This window comes from Hibiscus syriacus, unplaced genomic scaffold, assembly GCF_006381635.1.
Source record: "Hibiscus syriacus cultivar Baekdansim isolate YM2019G1 unplaced genomic scaffold, ASM638163v2 tig00110377_pilon, whole genome shotgun sequence".
NCBI lineage: Eukaryota > Viridiplantae > Streptophyta > Magnoliopsida > Malvales > Malvaceae > Hibiscus > Hibiscus syriacus.
The window spans coordinates 1948777-1975816 of NW_024062711.1; the positions used below are offsets into that span (position 1 = coordinate 1948777).

General features: G+C 34.8%; 1 protein-coding gene, 1 long non-coding RNA gene and 2 pseudogenes across 4 annotated transcripts; 2 read left to right on the plus strand and 2 right to left on the minus strand.

Annotated features, from left to right (window-relative positions):
• Positions 1-806: 806 nt before the first annotated feature.
• LOC120121558 lies at positions 807-8395 on the plus strand (annotated as a pseudogene).
• A 2799-nt stretch (positions 8396-11194) lies between these two features.
• LOC120121593 (UPF0496 protein At2g18630-like) lies at positions 11195-13729 on the minus strand. 3 transcript variants are annotated; one of them, XR_005515999.1, is made up of 3 exons: positions 13430-13729; positions 11730-12980; positions 11195-11298 (listed from the first exon to the last, which is right to left on the minus strand). XR_005515999.1 is itself a non-coding variant. In XM_039140912.1 (2 exons), exon 2 carries the CDS (start codon positions 12976-12978, stop codon positions 11806-11808), a length of 1173 nt encoding a protein of 390 aa, XP_038996843.1. In that variant the 5' UTR covers positions 12979-12980; positions 13430-13728; the 3' UTR covers positions 11569-11805. The 3 variants fall into 3 exon arrangements, 1 of the variants encoding a protein (XP_038996843.1); XR_005515998.1 differs by lacking the exon at positions 11195-11298 and adding an exon at positions 11433-11548; XM_039140912.1 differs by lacking the exon at positions 11195-11298 and having other exon boundaries at positions 11569-12980; positions 13430-13728.
• Positions 12943-13578, plus strand: LOC120121594. Its single transcript, XR_005516000.1, has 3 exons — positions 12943-13080; positions 13327-13328; positions 13427-13578. It is a non-coding gene; the product is annotated as an uncharacterized LOC120121594 (long non-coding RNA).
• Positions 13730-19267: 5538 nt separating the features above from the next.
• The window catches only part of LOC120121559, a 33840-nt pseudogene continuing 26067 nt past the window's right edge, over positions 19268-27040 (minus strand).

Here is a 27040-nt window from a genome sequence, read left to right on the forward strand (position 1 = left end):
ATTACCCACCCGTTCACATCCCAATCATCCCTATAAATACTTTCATCCTCAATCACTTTCATCACACCAAATTCTCTCAAATTTTTTCAATTTCTCTCAAATACTCTCTCTATTTAAGGTATATTTTATAATATTTTTAATATTATGTATTTAATTTATTTAAGTATTTTACTTTATTTAATATTTTACTAATATAATTTTTTTGCAGATATATAATGGAAGACTGTCTACTACGCTTGGATGGAAATCATATATCTCGACACTTTGTTGATACGGTAACATTTTAACGTTTTAATTTAATTTAAATTATTAGTAATAATTAGTTGATTTATTTAATACATGATTATTAGATTAAGAATTAATTTTTGCAATTATTTATTTTTAGGAGAAGGATCGTGTATTAGATCATTTTATTATGAATCTTAAGTTAGTGATACCTAGCAGTGTCTTGCCGTATTTAGTAGAGGTTGGATTTGGTTATATAGGTAGATATCAGGGTCACTGTAAGATAGAACCAGACCTTATTTCTACCTTAGTAGAGCGGTGGAAGCCGGAGACCCACACATTCCATCTTCCGTGCGGAGAGTGCACGATCACGCTTGAGGATGTTTGTATGCACCTGGGCTTCCGGTGGATGGAGATGTGATATCAGGGATAGCTTCCGGTTCTTGGACTACTTTGTACCGGGATAATCTAGGACGTGTCCCGGAAAGTTTTATCGGAGGTAGGATACCGTTAAATTGGTTAGATGCCAATTTTCGGGAGTTGAGCACATACGCCTCTAAGGATGAGGTTAAGATGTATGCATGGGCATGGATATTGCAGTTGATAGGATGGTTGCTGATGTCAGATAAATCGCGCAACCTAGTTCACTGCATGTGGTTGCGACATCTTAGCGACTTTCGTCTCGCCGGATCATTCAGTTGGGGCTCGGCAGTTTTGGCTTCGCTGTACAGGGAGATGTGTGGAGCCATTGACTACAGGCATAATGCTATCGGCGGATATCTCCTACTGCTGCAGTCTTGGGCATGGTATAGATTGCCTTTTTTATGTCCCGTTGTGAAGAACCCATTCGTATTTCCACTACTTCTGAGGTAATTATAAAATTTATTTTGTATATTAATAATTTTATACAGCGTATAATAAATTTTTTTCCTTGAATAGGTGGTCTACTGATAGGAAAAATCATCAGGAGCTACATGATGATTTAGAAAAAATTAGGGTGCTAATCGATCAGAAGGCTGACACACAGGTATGAATTTTAATGTTTAAAAATCGATTTTAGATTATAGTTATATAATTAGATTATTATTTTGATAAAAATTATATATTATTTGTTTTAGTTTGAATGGGTGTCATATTCTACTGATGATGTGAGGGCGGTGATCCCACCTAAGTTGAGGGGTCCATCAGATGTTTGGATGGCGATGGTCCCTCTGATCTGTTATGCGACCGTCGAGTGGCACTCCACTGATCGCGTGCTCCGACAGTTTGGTTGTTTTCAACCAATTCCGGAAGTACCTCGTAATATGGATGAGTTGCATAGCTTAGATAGACACGGCAAGACAGATACAGATTGGCTGGTGAGGCATCATGAGTGGGTCGTGTTGTGGGAGGATCGACATCGGCGCCTTCCCCGTAGAGAGCCCATTTTTACTGACTTCTTGATGGTTTCTAAGGGTTATTATGAGTGGTTCAATAATAACGGGAAACCGTTTCTACTTCCCGAGGATGCACGAGGGCGGACTTTTCCATGACGTCGACAGAGACGTTAACCGACACAACACCATCGTCCCCCGACCCGTGGACGGAGAGCATGTGCTTCTGGTTCATCCTCAGCTGCACCAGCAGGACCTTCACAGCAGCCACCGCAGCCATTTATCATGCCATAACCATATATGATACCGCCATCGCCTTTCCATTACCAGATGCCGCCGCCGCCGCCTTCACCTGGTTTTATGATCCTGTCGCCGCCACCGTCACAGATGACCCCTCTTGGAGACTATTATGGGTCTATGTTTACAGATCCGACTTGGGGTTCATATGCTAGATATTTGGCAGGTTCAACCCCATTACCCATGGCCACAGCACAGACACCTCCTATACAGTTTTCACACTCAGCGATGTCTGAGTTTTCCCAGTTTTCCTAGTTTTCGTAGGCTGGTGGGATAGTCAGTCATACACCTCCAGGGTCCTTATTCTATGGAGGTGCTTCATCGTCATCAGATCCTCATCAACTTAATGTATCTGCTCAGGACGACGACGACGACGACGATGATGACGACGGTGATGATGATGACAGCGAGGAGTCAGAACCAGTGATACGAAGAAATCCTCCTCGAGACCGACAGCCACCGCCCTGCGGAACACATTCGCGTCGCAGGCATCGATAGATTTTTTTTATTATATTTGTATTTACTTTATTTTGTTAAATTGTAATTTTTTATTATTTCTCATTTAATACTTACTTTATTTTGTTAAATTTGTTGGACTTTTTTTTAATGTATTTCAGTTAATTTTGTTTATTACCATTTAATATCAGTTATTGTAATTTGATTATCATTTAATACTTATTGTAAGTTTATTGTATTTAAAATTATATTCAAATACCAATTTGATTATCATTAACTTAAAGTAAATACAAATTAAAATACAAGAATTATTATTTGATAAACAAATACATCATTTCCTCATCAATTGTTACTTGATGACAACAGAAGTGGACATGTTTTTCTCGTGTGTCCTGGGTTTCTACAATGCCCATATTTTCTGTCTTGTCTAGATCTTTCTCGAATATCCATATCGTAATGAATTTGATTGGATTTTGGACGACCACGCTCCCTTAATAAACTCAAATTTGGTACAATCGGAAGCCAATCTTGAACCTCATCAGGGTCTTTTTCATTACCTATTGGGGGAAACTCAAATTCATATACCTTAAAAACTTCAGATAAGGTATACGGGATCCATAAATGGTTATAGTATTGACGTGTGTGCGAGCAAGCTGCTATCACATGAGAGCATGGATACTTCAGAGCTTGAAAAAACCCACAATCGCACGTTCTGTCCCTTATATTTACTCTTAATGACACAACTTCAATCCCTTGAAGTGGTCGCGGCAACTCTGTGACACGAAACATTTCATGCCTTCTAGAGAAGCTTGTTACAGACATTCCATTTGATGCAACAATTTTTTTCTGTAGATCTGCAACTAATCTAGGGTGATAGACATGACCGCCTTGCATCCAGGTTTGAGCTTGTCCCCCGAGCTTCGCAAAAAGTGCCCCCAAACAAAAATATATAGTTTTTACCAAAGCCGCAATAGGTAAGTGACGTGCACCCTTTAAGGTTGAATTGATTGCCTCAGCCAAGTTGGTCGTCATGTGTCCATATCGATATCCACCATCATATGCGTTCGTCCACATTTCTTTATCGATGAGGCGATGTAATCGTATCCTTCCTCGTTCTTCGTCGCAAATCTTGAAGCATTGATTCAACGTTCGAGGAAGTAGTGCCTCAGCCAAGTTGGTCGTCATGTGTCCATATCGATATCCACCATCATATGCGTTCGTCCACATTTCTTTATCGATGAGGCTGATGTAATCGTATCCTTCCTCGTTCTTCGTCGCAAATCTTGAAGCATTGATTCAAACGTTCGAGGAAGTAGTTCGCAACCTGATCAAAAAATGTATAACTTATTAACTTGCTTTCTTTGCAAAATTAAAATGATCAAAAAATGTATAACTTACTAACTTGCTTTCACTTACCCATGCGCACAATTAATTGACGCTCATCATTCTTCTTGACACAAAGTCTTCATTGCTGCTTTGATCCCAGCTCCGCGATCTGAAATAACACAGATGTTTTCCCTCGTGATAATATGTGCACGTAAATTTCGGAGGAAAAAACCCAAGAATATGTATCTTCTCCTTCGACAAGAGCAAAAGCAACTGGAAGAATGTTGCGATTGCCATCTTGGACAGCTGCCAATAATAAAACTTGCTTGTATTTTCCATACAATAAAGTCCCGTCGATCTGGACCACATGCTTGCAGTATTTGGCAGAATTAACACACTGTGGGTAACTCCAAAAAACCCAGTAGAATTGGCTTCGATCGCGAAGAACTCGATCATTACGGTATGCATAGAAGGTTTCGAAGTCCACAATTATCCAGGATTCAACGTCCGCACCAGCCTAAACCAACCTGGAAGTTCGTTGTAAGATGCATCCCATTCGCCATGAAGTTTGACAATGGCATTTTGTTTTGCCAACCAAGCTTTTTTATAGGAGACAGTGTGCCCATACTACGATTGTATAGCTGAAATCAACACTGCAACAGTTATATGAGAGCTTGCTTTTACCATGAGCATGATTGCTTGGCATATCATTTCAGAGTCCAAGTTGGGATGATCTTGGTTGGCCCCTCCAGCACAATATGTGTGAGGACCATCGTATACTGTTAGTTCCCATATGTTGTTTTTCCTCTTCATTTTCGATACGCGAACCATCCAATTGCATCCATTTTCGCGTCGGGCACAATATCATACATATTTTTCGGTCGTCAATCGGTTGACTCTGGACTGAACAGAATTACGGATATTGTAATTTTTGATAGCCATCATTGCTTTTTCTTTGCTTGAAAACTCCATGCCTAAAGATAACTCACCATTATTTATTGATGAGTAATATCCATAGTCACCGAGATGAGGCATATCCGCAAATTTTGGCCCGTACATTGCACCATAATCAGCTTCATACATGTGTGCAGGAGGGGTTAGTTTGTGTCACATTTCCTGGAACTTCATCTACATCATCATCATCAGAGTTGAATTGCGGTGATTCTGGGTGAATGAATAGTCCAGTCTCAGCACCATCCGCACCAGGCTCACGAAGCGGTTCTTCTGGTGGAGATGATGGTTCCTCCATGTGCTCCACATTTAGGTCGAAGAACCTACTACTTGCATGTCTTCCCCTTGAACTAGAAGGCATATCGACATTGAGATAGAAAAAGCTCGTAGTCGAATGCCTCCCCTGGAGCTTGAAGCCATCGTGTCAAATGGAAACTGCACAGATTGTTGCGTCGATGACATCTCCATATTAAGGTCAAAGAAATTTGCAGATGAATGTCTTCCCCTTGAACTGGACGCGGTGTTGCCATACGGATTGTTCGTGGACCCACCTCGGTACATATCGTAAGGAGTTGCGGATGAATGTTTCCTCATTATGACATTAAAATCATTACACATTACTGTAGTCGGGCTGTCAACTTGATCAACTTGTTCAGCCAGCCCATAGTGGGAGCTTAATGATTGACCCCGAACAACACACACTTGAACAAAATATGCATACATCTCAATAGCGGTGTCTGAATAATTACTTTGAGCTTCAACCATCATTTGAACATCATAATTGTTCGAAAGTTCGAACGTTGTATAAGTTAATAGTAACAATGATGTTGAAAATCTGTACTGCAACGACGACATTCTTCTACTACTTCCAACATGAATCTTCCTCGAAATCTTTGTTATCAGCTCCTCAAGAGTTATGTTTCTATTGAATGATATTTTAACACGCTCATTTGATACGAAAACAACGTCGGTTTCATCTTCTCGAATTTCACCATCATAATAAACAATAGCTGAAAGTCGCGCCATTCTTTGAGTTTAAAAGTGCGACAATATTATATATGTAAAAAAATAACTGAAACAAACCTGATTAAATAAATTATATATGAACGAAAATATAACACAATAAATTTTTTTCACATCAACGTAAATAATTTAAATAATATAATATTATATTATTACCTGTACCGTAAAATTATTTCGACGTATGTTCCCACTTTTCAATTTTACAAACATAAAAATTAATTGAAAATAATTAGTATTATATTTTTTCAAATAATGATAATAAACAATAAGTATAATTAAAAAATTATAACAAAATTACCTTATAACGAAAAATCGCACGAACTTCTAAACAAATATGAGAAGATTGCCTGAATTATTACTCGTTAACGAAATTGTTGTATTAATTTATAAGTTGAGAGGAGAGATGCGAGGAGATGTGAGAAACTTAACCGGCGGATGAGTGTATTTATAACCATATAAGGCGCGGTACCTGCACCGCGCTATATGTAATTATTCATAAAAGATATAGCGCGAACCAGAGACCACATTAAATATAATTCAGGTATAGCGCGACCGTGCTATAGCCCTACGTGGCGTATAGCGCGAATTAGGGGGTGCGCTATACACACGTGTAACCCATGTCAACGTATAGCGCGGTACATGGGGCGCGTTATACCCCACGTGGTGCCAAATCAACATATAGCGCGGGACAGGGGGCACGCTTTACTGTTACGGGTGTTAGATCGAAAAATATAATCTGATCGGTGTTAGATCGATAAATATACTGATCACAGGTCGCCGAGCGATGTGGTCGTGAATTGCAGCGGATCCGCGTCATTGTCGTCAGTAAATCGAAACCCGTCTCCCTCGTTCGCCAAGTGTACGACGCCGGTCATCGATGTTTCGGCGAAAACTACGTCCAAGAACTTGTCGAGAAAGCCCCTCAGGTTCTTCCTCCACTTCATTCAAAAGAAAAAACATCAAACTAGTCAAAAAAATCATTTCTATTTTGAAAATGATAGAGTACCGAAGTAATAATCATTTCCGTGCTTGCAATCGCAGCTTTCGGATGACATAGAGTGGCATTTTATTGGGAATTTGCAGAGCAATAAATTGAAGCCTTTGATTGGTAAGCAAAGCTACGTGTTTTTAGGAACTTTCGATTAAAATGTCTGTGTTTACATCATAGTTTATTATTACTGCTTTTAAGCTGAGCTTTTTTAATGGGTATCTGAAATTGAACTTTTACTTCATTTGGTTTTGCTGGAGGGCAATGTTTGTTGTGTGTTTACTTATTATTCATTGTTATGCAGCTGTTGTGCCGAACCTCGCCATGGTGGAAACTGTAGATGATGAGAAGGTAATTCTGTTCATTTCCATTAGTATAATTGCTATAAACTGTTCCTTTATGTATTGGAGACAGAATTAGACACAACTTTTTTAATTAATTTATACCTAATTTTGAATCTAGTTTTAGCGAGAATGACTTATATGATTTTGTTTTCTTATATCATTAATCATTATGTCAAAGCTTTCAATTGATAGTTTCAATAACAACATTCATAATGTGGCCAAGTATTTGTGTTTTTTACTTATTAAACTGAGCATCTTCCTTATTTTGGGCCAGATTACAAATCATCTTAATAGTGCGGTTGGAAACTTTGAAAGTCTTAGTCCAGGTGAACACCAATGGAGAGGAATATAAGTAAATTTATTTTTATTACAACGAAAATATATTGTTTTTCGTTGAGTTGTGTCAAGGCTTTGCACGTTCAAGCGTGTTGTCATGTATTTGTCTTTAAGTTTGCTAGATAAAACTGATCTTGTTTCTTTAGCTTCTAGTTCCGTACTATGCTCTATCAACATGGCTATTGGAACCTAGTTCATTGGGGCTAAGTACCTAGTTAGATTAGGTCAAGTATATTTGTTGACAAAGAAGCTCCTTTTATCAACACTTGGAGATCGTTTTCATAGTATTTTCCTGCATCATGTTATTGCAGCAAAATTTGGTGTTGAGCCTTTAGGTTGTGTGGAACTTGCAAAACATGTTAGTCTAAATTGCCCGAATCTTCAATTTTGTGGATTGATGACAATCGGGATGCCTGATTATACATCAACTCCGGAGAATTTCAAGGTGGCTGAACTTCTTATCTCGGTTTTCCATCCTTTTCAATCGATTCTTTATTTTTCTAACAATATTTATTTGATACCAAGACATTAACAAATTGCTGAAGTGAAGTCTGCAAGGCTCTTGGAATTCTAGAAGAACAATGTGAACTGTCAATGAGAATGTCTGGCGACTTTGAACTAGCTGTAAGGATTGTTTTCCCGTTACCATCTAGATAAGGAAAACTTTATATTTGTATGCAATTGGCTTTGTCTATGCTTTAGTACTAAAACATTGTTGTGCAATGTATGTGCTCCTGCCACATACCGTGCACAAAACCATGCTATGTTACTCAAATTTGGGTGTGTTAGATATGAGTATACTTAATTTTTTTCGAAGTTTCTCATATATTTCGAGAACTCTTGTAGGGTTGTACCTTTATACTCATGTATCTATTGTGTCATATTCCCTAACCAAACCCCATAGAAGTAGCATTCAATTCTTTTAAAGCTTACGAGAGAACGACTGTCTAACGGATTGTCTCATTGTTTCCGCAGATTGAAATGGGCAGTACCAATGTCAGAGTTGGATCAACCATCTTTGGGGCAAGGGAATATCCAAAGAAGAAATGAAACGCTGCATTGTTATTAAACATAATCATCGGGTTTTTATTTTGTTACACCGGGTTGATGTGGTTTGATCCGAGAGAAAGAATACACTAACTGATAGTAGAATCCATTTAACTTGTTTATTCCTTCTAAATAATGCTAATAAAATTGTAATTGTTTTATATGAAATTCGATTCTTATTGTTCGGTTGGAAAATTAACCTCAAGTACACGAGTTTGAGTCTTTCGTTAAATCAGTTTCTCCTCACAAGGATCCCACAATGAAGTCCTTGCCACCTGCATATCCACGCTCAAATCCAACACACCCAGATTCCCACGCATTCCCTGGCCTCCTCAAAGCTTGCACTTCTCTGTTAGTCTGTTACGCACATCCAAACGAGGTCTCGAGGTCTTTAATTCAATCAATCGAACCAATTCAATTGAGAGTCGGCTGATCTAGTGGTTATAAAATTGGAAATCCAAAAAACTGTACTTAAAAACCAAAATTGAAATAAAAAAGACGGATGAACAAGTTATTTTATGGCTGAGTTAAGTACAAATTAGATTAGGATTGAATATTATTGGCTTGCTTGCTTTTCGTAATCAAGAGTTAAGTACAAATCAGATTTGAACCGAGTATTAATAATTTTATTAAAATATTAGCAAAGATAATGATGAATGACGGTGAAATATAGAATTATAGACAATATGATTTTTAGTGTTATATTTTCTTACTTATTTGAAATATGTTTTTGCAATATAAATTAATGAGATAAATAATAATGATAAAGTATGCAGAATTAAGTATAAATATAAAAGATAAATAAATAAATTATTGTATATAGAAGATATAATAAATATTATATCTTAGATAACAAAAATAATTTACATTTTTTATTATTATGAATATCTATGAAGAATTTCCACAATATAAACATTTAGTTAAATGTTGATGTAAAATTTTAATATATTTTTACATAAATTATATAAAATTTAATATTAATTAAAATTAAAATCATACATGATATATTTAAATACTCAAGTAATATACTATCAACAAATAGAATTTTTAGATAAATAATTTTTATTTAAATATTTAGAATTTCACTTGTTAAAAAAACAAATATAGAACAAGGACAATTTGGTAAAATATACATTATAGTAATCTTTTATTCCTTCAACCAAACACTGTAATCTTACATTCCTGTCATACCAACCAAACACAGTAATGTAACATTATCAGTAATCTTATTCTCTGGTAATCTTTTATTCCCACTGGTAATCTTACATTCCGTGAACCAAACGCACCCTTATGGTTCCTCATAAAACTTCATGGAATCCGAAAATGCCTAAACAATAGAGGTTTTCAAGGAACAAATACCTAATGCACCCCTAATTGAAGACAATCGATCATGTGTTGTGAAAGTGAACAACAACAACAAAACCCAATTCCCATATGTAATGGGGTAAGTGAGAGGTAGGGTAGTAGGCTGCCCCCAACGCCAGGTTGAGAGTAGCTTCCGTGGAAGACCTCCAACAGTCAGAAAATTAAAAATATAGATAAAATGATATTAATAACAACGTCACTGAAAAATATTTTACAGGCCACTGTCTTTTTGTTCTTTTCATTTATATTCAATCATGTCATGTGTAAGTGCAATAATAAATTTAATAGTTTTCTGTGCCAGACATCATATTCATATACCATTCATTGGGTATATATCTAAGATTTTGAAAAGGCATCTTTCAAGCAAATCCAGTCATTTTAAATTAAAAAATACATACAACATTTTGGATTCTCAGCAGAGGGAAGGGATAATGCTGTACTTAAATTTGGACAGTAAAGGCCGATGTAGGAAGCATCCCAAAGTATTTGCATTCCTTTCTTTTATCAAATTATGATTTTCGACTAAACAATCTTTTAATGTAATCATTATATTTTAATTGCTATAATTTGATGGTATTGTTATGTCTTAATCTAAATCATTAACACTTTTTATTCTGTAAAATAGATAAATATAAATTTTGGTACTTAATTTAGCATTTATGTGTAATGTTATATCTAACTGTTTTAATCAATGTCAATAGAGAAATTGTATATTTTGATCATACTACTTTTATTTTATTGTTAAATCATAATAAAATAAATATTGATATATTATATAATAATATAATGTGATATAAATAACAATGAATGTTAAATTTAACTATAATAATTTGAAATATACAAACAATTATCAATATTAATTAGTACTTATATCACATCATATTATTATATAATACATAGTGTTTATATAACTATTAATAATGGTCTTACATTTTATCAAAAAAAATAATATTTTTAAATAATCTTATTAATAAAAGACGAGATACACATAACTATAGTTTGAGAATGAAATTGAAATATTTACAAATTTAAAAATCAATTTAAATTGAAGGTCATAATTTGAAAATAAAATTGAAATGTTTAAAAGTTTGAAAACTAATTTAAAATAATGATCATAGTTTGAGGATGAATGATACAATTAACTCATAGTTTAACGATAGAATGACGGTGACTAAAATGTGCAACGTCCTTAACAATGTTGACCATATTGTAAACTTTTATGACTAAAATAAAAACTTACTAAAGTTATCATTTTTTATAAAAAAATTACACATCAATTGACTAACAATATTTTGGTGACTTGAATTTAATCATCACGATGACTTAGAATATAATTTTTTATAATAATTATAACAGTTGATATCCTAATTCAAACCGATCAAGTTCAGCAACTGGAATCCAGATCACAAGCGAATGTTCCAATGCTGTCAACAATTCAGTATGAACAACTTTTACAACTTTATTACTATAACAGTGCCTCTCTCTTTTCGTCCCCCGCAAGGTAACAAAGAGTTCCGATTCATGATGGAATACCCATAGCACTGAACAGAGTGAAGCACAGCACCACCTGCTAGGACACGAAACAAACATGGAATTCAAGTGGCAATCAACCCTAAGCACATAAGAGCATTACATCACATATATGTTTTCTCACAGCTGAGTGCACACGTCACACCCTATATATAATCATATAGCATCGACTACAACACCAGCTAGGAACCAAGCGTGGTGATCAATGAGTAATGATTCAATCAACCCTATGTTCGTATATTAAATATCACCGAAACATCAATTATAACATCGGAATGGCGACTACACCGCAGAGTCGGCATGTTTGGGGTAAAAGCAGGGAAGTTTAATAAAATAAGCAAACGAATTCCCAACTGAATGTTTTTCATTCAACCAAATGACCCAATTAAGTCTAGTCCAAGGATGAAACAAAATTAGATCGGTTGAATAAGATAGTTACTATATAGGATCAATTTCACATATACTCACCTGATGAATAGAGGTGGAATTCCATTACCTGGAGCATAAAATCGGTACAACATGAGCACGGTGAGGTATGTCATTGTTAGAGTTCCCAAGGGCCTTCTCCAGTTGTCGATGTGCTAGAATGTCCCATCATCCGCTGCAAAATCACTGCCCTCGCCATCCTAATATCGTGGCTACACTTATCAGCTTGTTGACCCAATTTCTCGATGATTTCCATAAATTCTCCCAGCTTTCTCTTGATCTCATCCATTGCAAGCTTCAAAGAATCTTCTTGTCCAAGTACAAAATCAGCAGTCTGCAACAGTGACTCAATCTTGATCTCCAATCGGCTAACAAGCACCCTTATGTCATCTATATCATAGATTGTAATACGAGTAAAGAAATCCATTGTAGTTGTTATTTCCATCTGCTCTTTCACCTCTTTCTCATAGCGCTTCCAAAGCGAGTTGCACCATCTTCCAACTGAACCTATAGGAACTGACAATGCCCCTGCCAAAGCTGTCACAACAGGTGGTGCAGCTATGGCTGCTGCCACCACAGAAAATATCAACACAGAGACAAACGTAGCTACAAACAACACATTTGATACCCTCCTCCATGTTTTCATTGATTTCCATTTCTTATCGAGCTTTCTCTTCCGTGCCAGCAACTTCCCCAGCATTGATTCCTGCTGTCTACCGACCGAGTCTAACAGTAAAAAGAACTCCTTGGGGAATGGCTCTTCAGCAGCTTTGAATTTCCTTAGTTCTTCCAACGTCTTCACAAATTTCTTCCCCTCAAGCCCAACTCCTAATCCTACCTCTTCATCAAAACAATTAACAGCTAACTGAATAATTAACTGATTGTTTCGAGCACGTTTGAGACAATTCTCAAGGGCAGTACAAAAGTCTAAAGTCTTTTTGCTGTTCTCAAAGTATTCCTCCACCAAAGAAAACAAGTCCGGATTGTTCCATATATCTCTCTGACTTTCTAAAATGATTTTGGCCACTCCCTGGTTGGTTTCAAGAAGACTGCCAGTAACCACTTTGAGTGAGTTAAAGGACATGGACTGAACACCCGAACCGGCTGCAAGTGTGCTGATGACGTGGCTAGTACGTTCCTGGAGTAATGCATCGAAATTTTGCAGAGTTGAATCATGTCTACAAGCAGCCTCGTAGGAGCTCAAGTCAGCTTCCAACTGCAAATCTGGTTTGACTTGGGATGATGGTTCTGGACTACCCCCTTTCGTTTTGCTAGACTGACGTCCCATCATGGCTGATAAAGATTCAAATGGTAATGGCAAAGATTTTAGAAACCCAGAAGCACTTTTGACTTGTATCAATCGGTTTACATAGCTAAAATAACTTTCTTTTCAGTACCAGGGATCAATTCTAGGTAAAATGGCAGAGGAATGACAATCTTATAGGTTTCAGTAATCTATAGAGTACCAAAATCTCAAATCTAAGTGGAACCCAGTAACAAAGTGGTCTAAGATGGTGATCTCAAATTAAAATTTCAAAAAAAAAAAAAAAGAACACAAGAAAATCCATAAAATATGTCCCTGAAGTTCAACAAATGACCAAAATAAACAAGATTGAGTAACATCTTAAAACACCCATAGGCGTATACCCCAATGAGATCCGGGAAATAAAACCAATAATCCCGAAATTAAAAAAATGATTAAAGTTTTCAAATATCCTAGAAATTTATGAGATTAAAAGTACCTGAATTCCAGCTGGAAAGTTAAAGACCGACGGTTTCCCGATTTCAATTTCTTCTCAGTTGAAATCCTTAGCAGAATAAGCTCAAAACTCTAAGCTGACGACCAACAAGATATAACCCAGCCACTCAAGGAGCAATCTTGACAAAAAAAAATTAAGAATAAGAAAAGAAATGCACTGAGGTAATGCAAGATACGGGGTTGAAGGAGCGAGAAAATGGAATCACTTCTGTTTCATCGTCTCTTTCAACTACGCGTCTTCTGGAGGGTTCAAGGTCAAGCCTTGAGGGTAAAGCTTTGATTTTTCTCGGGATTGATGAGTTTTAAGAGTCGAATAAAGCGAGCAAATTTTGTAAAAATGAATGTTTGGCCCAAAGGCAACTTCCTACAGTAGTTGAATATCGGGTGGAACCCTGGGAGAAAATTTATAAAAGGGTATTTTTAATAAATGTATACGACAATAACCTAATACACCGACAATTACAGTTTCTAAACGTGTTCACCAACCCTTTTAGAATTTAGATTCTTTTATGAATTTGAAGTAATTATAATATATATTTGAATCTAAAATTTTAAAAAAATATTAATTATTTAACTATTAAAATCGTTTAACTAATCTAAATATTTTTTTATATGATTTGGACATTGTTTTCAAACTTTAATTTTTCGCTGCTTCTTTATTTCTTCGCCAACATTGTTTCCCTCTTATAAAAATTTGGCTTAATAATATACATTCTCAATTTTATTAAAAAATTAATTGGCCCTTAAATATTTTTACAGTCAATATAATTTTTAAATTAATAAATAATAATAATTTGATCTTTTAACCTATGAAACTGAATACTAATCGTTACAATATTAATGTGATAGTCTATAGTGCTAACGTGTTGATCCATGATGACTGATGACGATATGATAGATAAATTAAATTATTTTTTAAATTCGAAGGTTAAATTATTTTTTTAATTTCAACAACTTATTTATTTTTAAATAAAAAAATATTTTAAATTTTTTTTTAAACAATTAAATATTAAATATTAAAAATAAAAATAAAAATATTAAAATTTAAAAATACTAAAAACACTATTAAGAATATAAAAGCATAACACAACTATAAAATTATAAATTAATCAATCATATATTATACATAATATATACATATACCATATAGACACAAAAATAAATTAATCATATTCACATAGTCGAATTAACAAACTCAATATTCTTTTTAATTTTATATAAATATTAACTATCATTAAAATAACGTACACTTTTATATCATACACGTACTTATGTTAAACATAATTTTATTACCATACAAATATGTTATCAACAATTATACAATGTATTATTACTGGATGTTGAGACTTACAAATTTTGCAGCTAAATATAATTAAGAAACATTGTAAGTTACTCATATCAATACACAAATAATCATCTCGCATACAATTTTTAGATATTATTTTATATGTTAGGTTATTTTATAATGCGCAAGGGTTTGCAAAAAAACCTTTAGAATTACTCAAAATATGATTAGATACGTGTTTTGATACGAATAACTTATATTATCGTAAAACAAAAGAACTTGTGTTTTTTTTAAAGAAAAACTTTTCATTTAATTGATTTTAATTACTGAATAATTTTTCTTATATTTTAATTGCTTATATCAGCTTATTTCGATCGTCTTCAAGGACACTAGGTTTATTTTGACTTATAATTTTTTTCCTTTCAATTTTATACTACAAAGATGAATAAAAGGCCTTTCTACTCCAAGTGGATTGAAAGCTAAGCTATTCAATTAGTTAACGTAATTCATAATTTTAAAGATTGCTTTATTCATGTTTTAAAGTTTGAAAATTTCAAATAAAATGCATGTTTTATGTATAAATAATTTATGATTCAATACTATTACAATTTGAATGTATAAAAAGATTAATTTGAATTTACCAACAAATAAACATTGACGACATTTTAAAACTTAATGTGTAGTACAAGCAATGGTTCGACTGTTTAAAGTGAAGGAAACACAGAAAGAAGTTGCCCGAACCCCAAGCAAAAAGCAATCTGCAGGAGAGCTGCGTTTACACAAAGGTTAAGCTCAATTGAGTTATTTTTCTTGTTTGTTGCTCCATATAATTTCCTTGTTTCTGCAGACATTGCAGAGCTGAACCTGCCACAGTGTTGTACCATATCATTTCCTAATGGAAAGGATGATCTGATGAACTTTGAGGTTACCATTTCCCATGGAGATGGATACTATGTGTAAGGAAGTGTTTGCTTTTCATAAGTCTTTTATACGTATATATACAAACACATGGAGAAACTTGAAGTTATAAAATTTTAAAAAATGAAAACAATTTTTTAATAGAAAATACATAGAAAAAAATATAAAATATATAATAATTTTAAATTTTTAGGGGTGCGACTGCCCCACTCACCCTGTCTAAGTCCATCCATGCATCGATGGCAAGAAGACATGGGCACCAGATCTCAACTAGTACAATTTCAAGTTTTTGTCACGGCCTGCGAGTTGGGATCCGACGCATGTGTACTGAAAGCTGCCCAAGAGATTTTGTGGGGGGTTTTTTTTTTGAGCTTATCTAAGTTACTTAATTTGGCCCGATTCTTGAGAAATGCTGATAAATCATGTGTCTATCTATTTGAGTTGCATTCCAACTCTAGTATTTGCCTTATAGAATAATTGTGATAGTAGATAGGATAGGAAACTAATCTTAACCGCCCATGTAATTAGATTTAAGCCGTCAAATATAAAAAGAATTCATTATAAAAAAGGCTTTCCCCACCTCATTGTACATACTCATTTGTGAATAAATTTTAGACATTCACACTAAATTTTCCCTCATTTTTTTGTGTGCCACCAATTTCTCTCCTGTATTTTAACTTTCGCCTCATTTTAAGTAATCAAAATTAACGTTTTAGGCTGACTTAGCCGTCTACGCAACAACGAAACATCTAAAGCTACATGGACCAACTAGATGCACTTTAACCTCATGACACTTTTGCATAGAATAAGCGATACTAAGGCAGTCATAAGATTCTACTAGTTACAAATGTAAACTAAATCACACATAGCGAATGAGAACAATACTTCAGTTGCTCTTAGAGTTTGAAGAAGTGTTCATTGCACCAAAGGGTTTACCACCAAGGAAGGATACCGATTACACTATTCATTTATCACTTAAAAGTTCATTTTCTAATAGGTCAAGCTTTACGATCTAACATCGTAAAAAATTATTAGACAAGTTAAAGGCTATAAGATTAGTACAATTCTTGATTCAATCATTAAAAAATTATCATATAAATTGTTGTTAAAAAGATCGAATGAGGAAATCATAAAAAAGAACAACATATGATATCAACATCTACATATTTTTGCATGAAACACAATAATGATATCACTTCATTGTTAGGATTATATTGCCAACGATAGCGTAAAGTTATTGTTTAGGAATATAAAGGGAAAGAGCTAATACCTAAGAAATTTAGATCAATTTTTTTTCTCAGTATGGTGGGTATTGTGTAGTGACAACGACAATTGAAATAATATCATACGATGAAGGTGTAAACGAAAAAGAGGATGATGACTCTTAATTTTGATGAATATGCAGTTGATGACAATGATAGTAACAAAAAATGAATTAATAATTTGGTGATTGAATTGCGGGTTTTAAAAGTTTACTAACCAAATACAGATGTTCTAAAAGTTCAATGATTATTTTTATAGTTTACTATTGAAATATATTAATATATTAATAAACATTATCAATAATTTGTTATAATATATTGATCAATATTATAATTATAAATGTTTTATAAAATATTGTAATTGATGATATACTATTTTATAACATTAATTCAATTATAATATTTTTTTGATAAACTACAATAATATCTTATCTATTAATCAACTAATTCATATTGAGTATTGCATGGATCTATTATGAGATCAATCTTCTCAACCAAATTCGCTCCATTCACACCCTTAGAATTCAAATTTTTAATCTTTGCTCAAAAGATTTAGTACATCATCTCATTAGATTTATTAGTTATTGTTAATTAAAATATGATATTAATTGATATTATAATTAATTTTAACATTAGTTTAAAATTAAATTCAATTATTTTCAACCATATAATAAACCATATAATAAACCCCATCAGTTTGGTAAGGTGATAGTGTGTTGGAGATTATTGGGCTTAATTCTCAAGGTTAAAAAATATTCTTCTTTCATTTTATTACCATTGAAATAATATGTATTATTGTTTTATTAGAAGTTATAGAGATGGTTTGTTGTTAAAATCAGTTAGATAATTAGAAAACCGTTAGGCAAGTAAGTAGACAAGTTGATTAATGTTTGTATATAAAGGGTTACATACTTATTGTACATTTTAACTCAATACAAAAAAAACATTTTTAACATGGTATCGTATGACCATTCTTTCGATCTATTGGAGTTTTAGGCTTGTAAAAATGGGCTTTTCTTCATCGTCCTTGTGTTTGTTTTTTCTCAAATTCTAATTAAGTTTTTCCTATTTCCTCTTTTGCCATTCTTCTCCATTTGGCTAAGGATGAAGTTACTTTTCATCATCCCCTTTACCTTCATCCATCAGACACTCCGGACATTGTTTTGGTCTCTCATCAGTTGACTGGCCTAGATAATTATAATGTTTGGAGTCTTTCAATGTGTATCACTTTTCTTGCCAAGAACAAACTTCTTTTTGTTGATAAAGCTTGCCATCAGGAGAATTATGATGAGGCTCTTCATGCTCAGTGGTACCAATACAATGTTGTTATCCTTTCATGGATTTTCAACACTGTCAATCAAGAGCTCTCTGTCGAAATTGTGTTCGCTTTTGATTTTGCTACCATTTGAGAGGATTTCAAAGAAAGATTCAACAAGGTTAACGGTTCGTGAAGTTTTTTTCTTCACCATAAAATTTCTCTTTCAAATCAAGGTGATTCTTCTATTCCGTCTTACTTTACAAAGCCGAAATTACTTTGGGATAAGTTCACTGCTCTTGTATCGTTTTCAAATTGTGATTGTGAGGTTGTTTAGCAGAATTTGAGGTATTCTAATCAACAACGTCTTCTGTAATTCCTCATGGGTCTCAATGAGACCTATGTTGTTGTTCAGAGTCAAATATTGTTAATACAAGCTTTACAGTCAGTTAATTAAGCTTACTCTATGGTTGTACAAGAAGAGGCTCAAAGGGCGTTGGTGTCTGGTGTTTCTCCAATACCTGATCCGAGTGGTATGCATTCTATGGCTTTTAATTCTCGTAAATGTTTCATTGGCGTTCGTGATTATTGCAAGGTGAAAGGCCATATGAAAGACTCCTACTATTGGTTAATCGAGTTCCCTATTGACTTTAAGTTTGGCAAGAAGAAAGCTCATCGGGTTATTGCTGTTGCTTAGTCTGAATTCGATGATAACCCTCCAGCTGCTCTGGTTGCTCGCATGTTCACTCTTTAATATTATGCTTGTTAAACTTGTAAAAAAGGGTATATTTCATGCATTTTTACAGAGGTTATTGATTGTTATTAATCCCATTTAGTTGCATATAGTTGCATATAGTTCATTCATTTGCATATAGCTCATTCATTTACATATGATGGATTTTGATGGCCTTATTTCATGAAATTATGAAATTGATACTGCTTGAGAAATATTTGTTTCGACGTGGCACCTTGCCAGCTATTCCCTTGAAGGGTATATTCCCTTAATAATTAAGGCACAAAACCCTAGAAACCCTCATTATATAAAGAAAATGACATCATATTTATGGTATAATGGAAATTATGAGATAAGAAAGAGAAAAGTTAGAGGCGACCACTCTTCCTTCTTCTCTTCTTCATTGCTGTAACATCTATTGCTGGAGCTTCAAAGGGATAAAGCTTGATGGCATTCAAGAGAAGAAACAATGCTTGAGGTGGTTCACAGTAGTCCATGGCAATTGTTTTCATCCTCACAGACATTGGAGGGAAATTCAAGTAAAGTTCAAGCACCTAAATATAAAAAATGAATATAAACCGATATAAACAATTGTCAGAAATATTGTGGCAAGATTGAGATATGTGAAATGCTATAACAAAAAGTAAAATAAGAAATGCTCTAGCAAAATTGTGTGATAAAAAATGGTGCACAAGATAAGACAACGGTCTGACCTCACACGTGTAAAACTCTCAATAAGGCTAAACGAGTAAGTTTATCATGGAATCCTATGTCTTGCACTTAATGACTGTTAATGATTTCCAATTAATACAATACTCGATAAATTTTTCTATGTTGTTTCTAAGCTATCTCTAGTAAGAAACCTGACAGTGAAAATGCTAAGACAATACTTCTCAGTGTGAACCTTAGCAAATATTATCGAATAAGCTATACTCTTTTTAGTCGTTGAAAACTCTATCCTTACCTCTAAGGTGAGTTAGAGTTTTGCTATCCAACTCCATTCTATTGTTCACTTAGATTTAAACTTAACTCTCTTGATATCATGCATCAAACATAGGTAAATAATAACTCTCAAAAGCTTTCAACGATCTAAGCGACAAAACAGTGTAAAAACATGCACCTAAATTGGAAATGCTACAACATTCATTAAAGAAAAAACATAATCATCCAAAATAAACCCAAGCCAACTTATGTTAGGTCATGACTGGGTAAGAAACTTCAATATCATTCATTCAATACAACCTATTTTGAAATACAGATGGAAGAAATAACAAACAACAAAGGTAACGAATACTCCTAAGCTGAGAGCTATCGTGGACTACCGTGAACCACCTCAAACGTTACTGATTCTCTCAAAGGCTAACAAGCTTTATTCCCTTGAAGCTCCAGCAATAGAGGTCACCACGATGAAGAAGAGAAGAAGAAAGAGTGGACACCTCTAACTTTTTTCTTTCTTATCTCACACTTTCTATTCTACCATAAATGTACTGTCATTTTCTTTATATAGTGGGGGCTGCTAGGGTTTTGTGCCTTAATTCTTAATGGAATATACCATTCACGTCAGGGCATAGTTGGCAGGTGTCATATTTGGGTTGCTACCAATAAATATTTTTCTCGTTTTTTTCTAGTGCGCCTAGAAATGATGTCCCTTTTTTTTCAACATAAGTGTTCTCTCCAGGAAGTTCACCTTGAGTCACCTGTATATCACCACATCGAAACAAACCCTTTTCAAGCAACAAAAATTTCATAATGTCATGAAATAAGACAAAAAAAAATCCATCATATGCAAATGAATGAGCTATATGCAACTAAAAACACTCAATAACCTCAATAAAAAGACATGAAATATACCCTCTTTACAGGGTTAATAATGCTCAGATTATTGAGTTGCTTAACAAGGATCCTACTAATGAAACGACTATGAATCTGACATGTATTCTCTCTTCTTATTCCAAAGTCAATGGTTTTTTTCTTGAATTTTGGATACTGGGGCAATTGATCATATATCTTTTTGTTTTGGATTGTTTAAATTACTTGCTGCTTATCCTCCAAATTATAGGTTTGTTAGATTACCCAACGATCACTTGTCTTTTATAACACATATTAGTTTTATTTCTTTGACCAATGGTAGTTTCCTAAAAGATGTATTGTATGTACCTAGTTTTAGTCATAACCTTATCTCTGTCCATCGATTAACACATGATTTAAACTATGTTGTTCTTTTTTATCTTGATTTTTGCCTACATGATCTTTACACTGACAAGAGGAAAGATATTGGTAAACACTCCAAAGGCCTTTTTTTTACTCAACTAGAATGTTTTCTTATTTACCTTTGTTTGGCATTTTTGACCAAACTTCTTGTATGTTTTCTATTTCTAATAAAATTCTTTTGTGACATGTTCGTTTGAGGCATGTCATTGTCAATAAATTGAATCATATACCTTTATTTAATGATGTTGTTGTGGATAGTAAATTTCAATGTACCATGTGTCCTATGGCTAGGCAGTTAAGACTTCATTTTCCAATTACTACTTCTAGGGCAAAGGTTCTTTTTCAGCTAATATATAGGATCTTTGGGGGTCCTATAGAGTGTTAACACATAGTGGTCATTATTTTTTTCACCATTGTTGATGACAACATTAGGATGAAACAAGTGTGTTTATTAAAGCCTAAATCTGATAGTTTACTTGCTCTTAAGAAGTTTTTTTCTATGATTCGCACTCAATTTTTTGTTGTCATTAAACTTGTTCATAGTAACAATGGTTCTGAATTCTTTAGTTCTTATTATTCTTCCTTTTTTTTATTCTTTGGAGGTTGTTCATCAAAGTTCTTGTGTTGACTTCCCACAGTAAAATGGGGTTGCCGAACGTAAGCTTAAACACATTTTAAAAATTGCTCGGGCTTTGTATTTTCAATCTAATGTCCCGATTAAATTTTGAGTGAGTGTGTTTTGATAGCTTGTTATATTCGTAATAGGTTACATTCCTTTGTTCTTTCTTGGAAATATCCTTTTGAAGTTTTATATCAAAACCCACCTAATTTTTCTCATTTTTGGGTCTTAAATTGTCTTTACTATGTAGTTCAGTCCCGTTACAGTGATAAATTATCATCGAAATCTATTCTTTCAATTTTTTATGGTTATTCTACTTCTAAAAAAGGGTATCTTTTTTGTAGGTCATGATGTTCAATTTGTTGAGGATGTTTTTCATTTTCACTTGTCTCTATCATCACCTTTTCAAGTTTTGTTTCATCTTACACCTCATGTACCTAATTCTAATTTTTTGGTTATTTCTAATGTTGTGCATCATTTTCCTTCACATGTACACGATAGTTCTACAGCTTCAATAAGCACATCTACTTCTACCTTGGTTCTTTTAGTTGATTCTCCTAAAAGATCCCGTCATGCTATCAAAACACACACATGGTTGAATGATTATGTTCATCCTTATCTACCAACTTGTTCCAATTATAATCCTTCAACATGTGTTTTTTTCATTTCTGTTGATTCTGAACCATAGACTTATTATGGGGCTAGTAAACATCCATGTTGGGTTCAAGCCATACAGGAAGAAATGAAAGCCCTATAATCTAATCATACGTGGTCTTTTGAGCCTTTACCTCCCAGAAAAAGTTCTATCGAATGTAAGTGGGTTTACAAAATCAAGTATCAAGCTTCTAGTGAAATTGATCTTTTTAAAGTTTGCTTGGTTGTTGATCGCTTGTAAATGTATATGCTAAGGCAAGCAAACCTGTGCAAGCATACACAATAGATGCAAGTAATATAGTAGTGAGTGAGTATCGTCTCCACAGGGATTAGATTAGAAATATATTTTCACCACAACTAGAACTAATGTCACAAGCTAAGTCCTACTAAGTATTATCCCAAGAACTAATATTAATGAACTAAGAAAAATGATTCAATGATTTCAGAAAAGTTTGGTCGAGGCAAAATTAATATGCAAACTGATAAAATAAAACAAGTGATTTTTTAAAATATAATGCAAACAACCTCACATATTCAGACGTGTTATAGAGAACTTATGCTAAACTATTGTCTTGACAACAATTATTCTCAGTTTAGAATGAATTATTATGACTCACTAAAGCTGCCCGACATGATTACTAGGTATTCTTAGACGGTTGCTACATCAATACCTCTCAGCGTTAGCTATAGACGTAGTCTCTCTTACTCTAGCATTTATCACTTTTAGTAGTTAAAACTCACTCCTTATCTCTAAGGTAGACAAGTTAGAACTTCACCATCCCGGATTCATTCCATTGCTCACGTTGATCTATCTTAATTCTCTCGAATTTAAGAATCAATTATCTAGACAAAATGCTATCTCTCGATGCTCTTACAGTGCCAAGACATGTTTTAACAAAACCCAAGGCTATCTCTCGATGCTCTTATAGTGCTAAGGTAAAATATTTAAACTATGAGCAAAACAATCATAAGAAAAACATAATTCATTATTCATAAACATAAAAATATTGTTTAGGCAAAACAAAGTTTAACACCAAGTAAAGCATTCATGGTGCTATAAAGATCATCCAAGATTCAACGTTTAATACAACCCCAAATAAAATAAGAGTTAAAAATAAAGGAAGAACAACTCCCAAAACTGGGGGATCTATCGCGACAATCCTGATCAGCACCGCGCCTGCCTTGGTCATCACCCTCTCTCGAGGCCTGATCACCGCTCTGCTATCGTCTGGCTATGGAGGAAACCAAGGAAGGTTGGTGGGTAGACGGTGGGAAAGCACTGCAGTTGGTTGCTCATGCGTTAGGTAAAGCTCTTCTCTCTTCTTCCTTACCTCCTCTTTTTGGCGGCTCCGGCTGGTTATTTATAAGGAAATATATCCTAGGTCTTTGTCTACTTTTGGAGTTTCCTTAACTAGTCGCTATTAATTGCCCAGACTTAAAAAGGAAAGGCGGCTGGAGGGTGTCAGAATAATTAAGGCTTGCTTTCACGTGAAGTATGTTATCCAGCTAGCAAGTGACATAGGTGGTTTCACCACACCTGCTTCAGACTTCCTCAAATAACTCAAATAAATATTACCTCGGCAAGATAAATCTTCTCTTCACGTTCTCATTTGTTCTACTGGCCTTTGCACTTTTTCATTGTCACGATTGAAATGTTCTTCCTCTATAGTATTCTTGCACAAATATAACCCAAACAATACTTTCTCTTCAGCAGCATCAGTCAAACCAAATAAATCTTGCCTAAGCAAAACTTTATCCACCACATGCTAATATAACCTATATGCAACTAAATGCAACTAAAAATTCAGTGCATACTTTGTTTAGACGAACAACAACTTAAGTGAAAAGACTAGGAATTAAGTCTTTTTACGGAGTTATCACACCCCCAAACTTAAGCTATTGCTTGTCCTCAAGCAATGGATAATAGCTAGAAGAGAATTAAAATTGTTATGGCAAAGCAGTATTAAGAAAATCATATGGTTTGAGATTTCAACCCTCAATAAAAATTGTTTGGCCTCAATATGTTGACAGTCATATCAGTCAAGTTCCTTCCCTAGTCAGGATCCCTTGCTATTGTGTGTGCGTGATTGTAACCAGTCTATGCATAGAGGTAATTAGAAAACTTAAAGTAAGCACTCCTAGTTTCTCAAGGCAACAATTATTCATCAGGCTTAGTTTATACTCCTATTTATTTATCAACTTTTATTCTCTTTATTCATTTTTTATAGGGGAGTCAGCTCATCACACCTACTGTTCCACACTCTTGGTGAAAGGGAGCATACCTTCCACCCCCAAGCTAGTCGGGCAGAGTCATCCTGTGACTACTTTCATTCACTCATATGCCTTGGCTACTCTTAATTTCTTTTGGAGTTTTTCTTGATCATGCCTTTGCACAGAGGAGTGTCCATTTGTATTTTCATGTTTTTCAAGTTTTAAACACTAGAGAGTTTTCACTTTACCCTTAGAATATTTTTGAAGTCTCGACAAATAGAAAGTTCTTTCCTAAAAATTTTACAGATTACCTAGAGCAAAAACAACCTACAATCTTGTTTATACATTTCAAGGAATCAAGCCTACGGTTGGTTCTCTTCTTTAGACAATCTTAACAATAATTCTGGCCTAGGCAATAAAATTCTGCATTTATCATTGGGCATCCCTAATTCATTCATAACAATAATCTCAACCTGCTTATGTCATAACAACCAAAATTTTCAACCAATTATCATCAACTGCTTCCTAACAAAGTATGGCAGAATATGATACAATACCTCGCCCAAGCTTGAAGGATGCATTGTCCTCAATGCATGAAATTAAAACTATATGATGTTATGTGTATATATGAAAAAGAAAAATAAAAAATAAAAAAAAAACTAAAGTAAAGACTCACTGTGGTGGGGTGGCTTGACTGGATACCCTCGTTCGGCATCATTTGGGAGGAGAGGGACTATCAGATCCAGAGTCTACTAATGCTGGTGAGGGAGATGGCTGAAGTATACGGCCTGCAGTTCTCTTGTAGCGCTTCTTGCTGGATGAGGCTCGTGCTATACTAGATTACTCAGTCGTAAGAGTTGGTTATGCTGGGACTGGTGCTGGACTAGTAGCTGATGCTGGAACTGTCGATGTTGGTCGAATAGGGGACTGAATAGGATCATGCTCGAGTTGCTTCGGTGTTGGTGTGAAATCTTTATCAGTGAAGAAGTGGGGTGGAGTATCATCACTGCTTTCGGTGGTCGAGAAGGATGGGAAGCTGAAAAATTCTTCTGTGTCACCTTGGCCTTCCTCTGGTACATATGGTACTTGAGTTGCTAGTGGTGGCACATCAACGGGTGCTTTTGGGGGAACGTATGGAGGTGCATGTGATGTCGAGGCATGGAATGTGCTCCCGTATGTATTGTATTTGAGGATAACAGCGGGGAAGGTCGGTAGTCTAATGTTTGTGTTCGGGAGCAACTCCTTGAAGAAGGCGTTGAGTTGCATGTCCCTAGCCTTGACATACTCAAAGTAATTTTCCATGTGCTCCTTTAGGCGACTGATCTTTTCACGTGTTTCTCAAGTGTGCATGACCACAACGACCATTCTAGATGGGCAACCGATTTTGCTCCTAGCTCCCAACTTTCCTGTGGGTCATCGTCATTAAAACTCATTAGCTCGGGGACTTTTTTCTTGGTAATACCCTCTTTTGGTTTAATATAATCCTCAAAGTGATCCTCAGGAACTTTCTTCTTCTTGCATAGTGTGGTTATCATATTTGGAAACAATAAATTACCTCAACTCCTCTTGGCACATTCATGGATCTGCTCGAAGATGATTTCGCCCACATTGATCTTCCTCCCGTAAATAATCAAGTGTAGGAGCATCAATCACTTCACGAGGACAGTGGTGTTGTGAGACGTGGGCATGAGCTTGCCCTTGAGGAAGTGGTTCCATAACTTTACATTTAGATTTAGGGCTCGATGATCAACTCTCTTCATCGTGGGGGTCTTTCCTTCAAACTTGTCCCACCCGAAGCATAGATCTTGTAGTACGCTGTTGTATGTTTCTTGATCGGCCTCTGCCACAAATCGCTTGTGCTGCTCCTCCACTTTTCCCAAATTAAAGTATCGGTTAAGTGTAGAGGGGGAAATCGAATGAGCTTTCCTCGAACATAAATTGTGTGGTTAGACGGATCCTCGAGATGGACATAGAATTCCCGTACCATCGCCGATGCTACGGCTTTGAGATTGCGAGCAAACTTCTCCCAGTTGTTTTTATTTATCACGTCCACCACCTCCGATCCAAACAGATCCTCTTCCTCGGCTGGAACAACGAATCCATCTTCTAAATAGACTTGACGTTTCTGAAAATTTTGAAACGCGCTTCTTCTTTGGCTGTTTGGAAACGTTCGAAACTCTATGTTGGGGCTTTCCTTGTTCTTACCATTTTTCTTGGTTGATATCAATGGTGACAATGGGGAGAGAATAAAAAAATTTCTTGCTTAGTGATGAGAGGTTGAGGCACGATGAAGAAGAATAAGTTATTGAACAGTTTGTTTCTTGGGAAAGTAATGGGTGGTTTCGGGGTAATTTAGTCCTTTCATGGTAGGGAAAAGATTTCTCATTAAATGAGAAATATATGATTGGACATAAAGGGGGAGAAAAGATTTCTTTCCATCTTTATT

Coding starts and splice junctions, on each gene's coding strand:
- LOC120121593 (XM_039140912.1), bottom strand. CDS start 12,978: ATGATGGGACGTCAGTCTAGCAAAACGAAAGGGGGTAGTCCAGAACCA.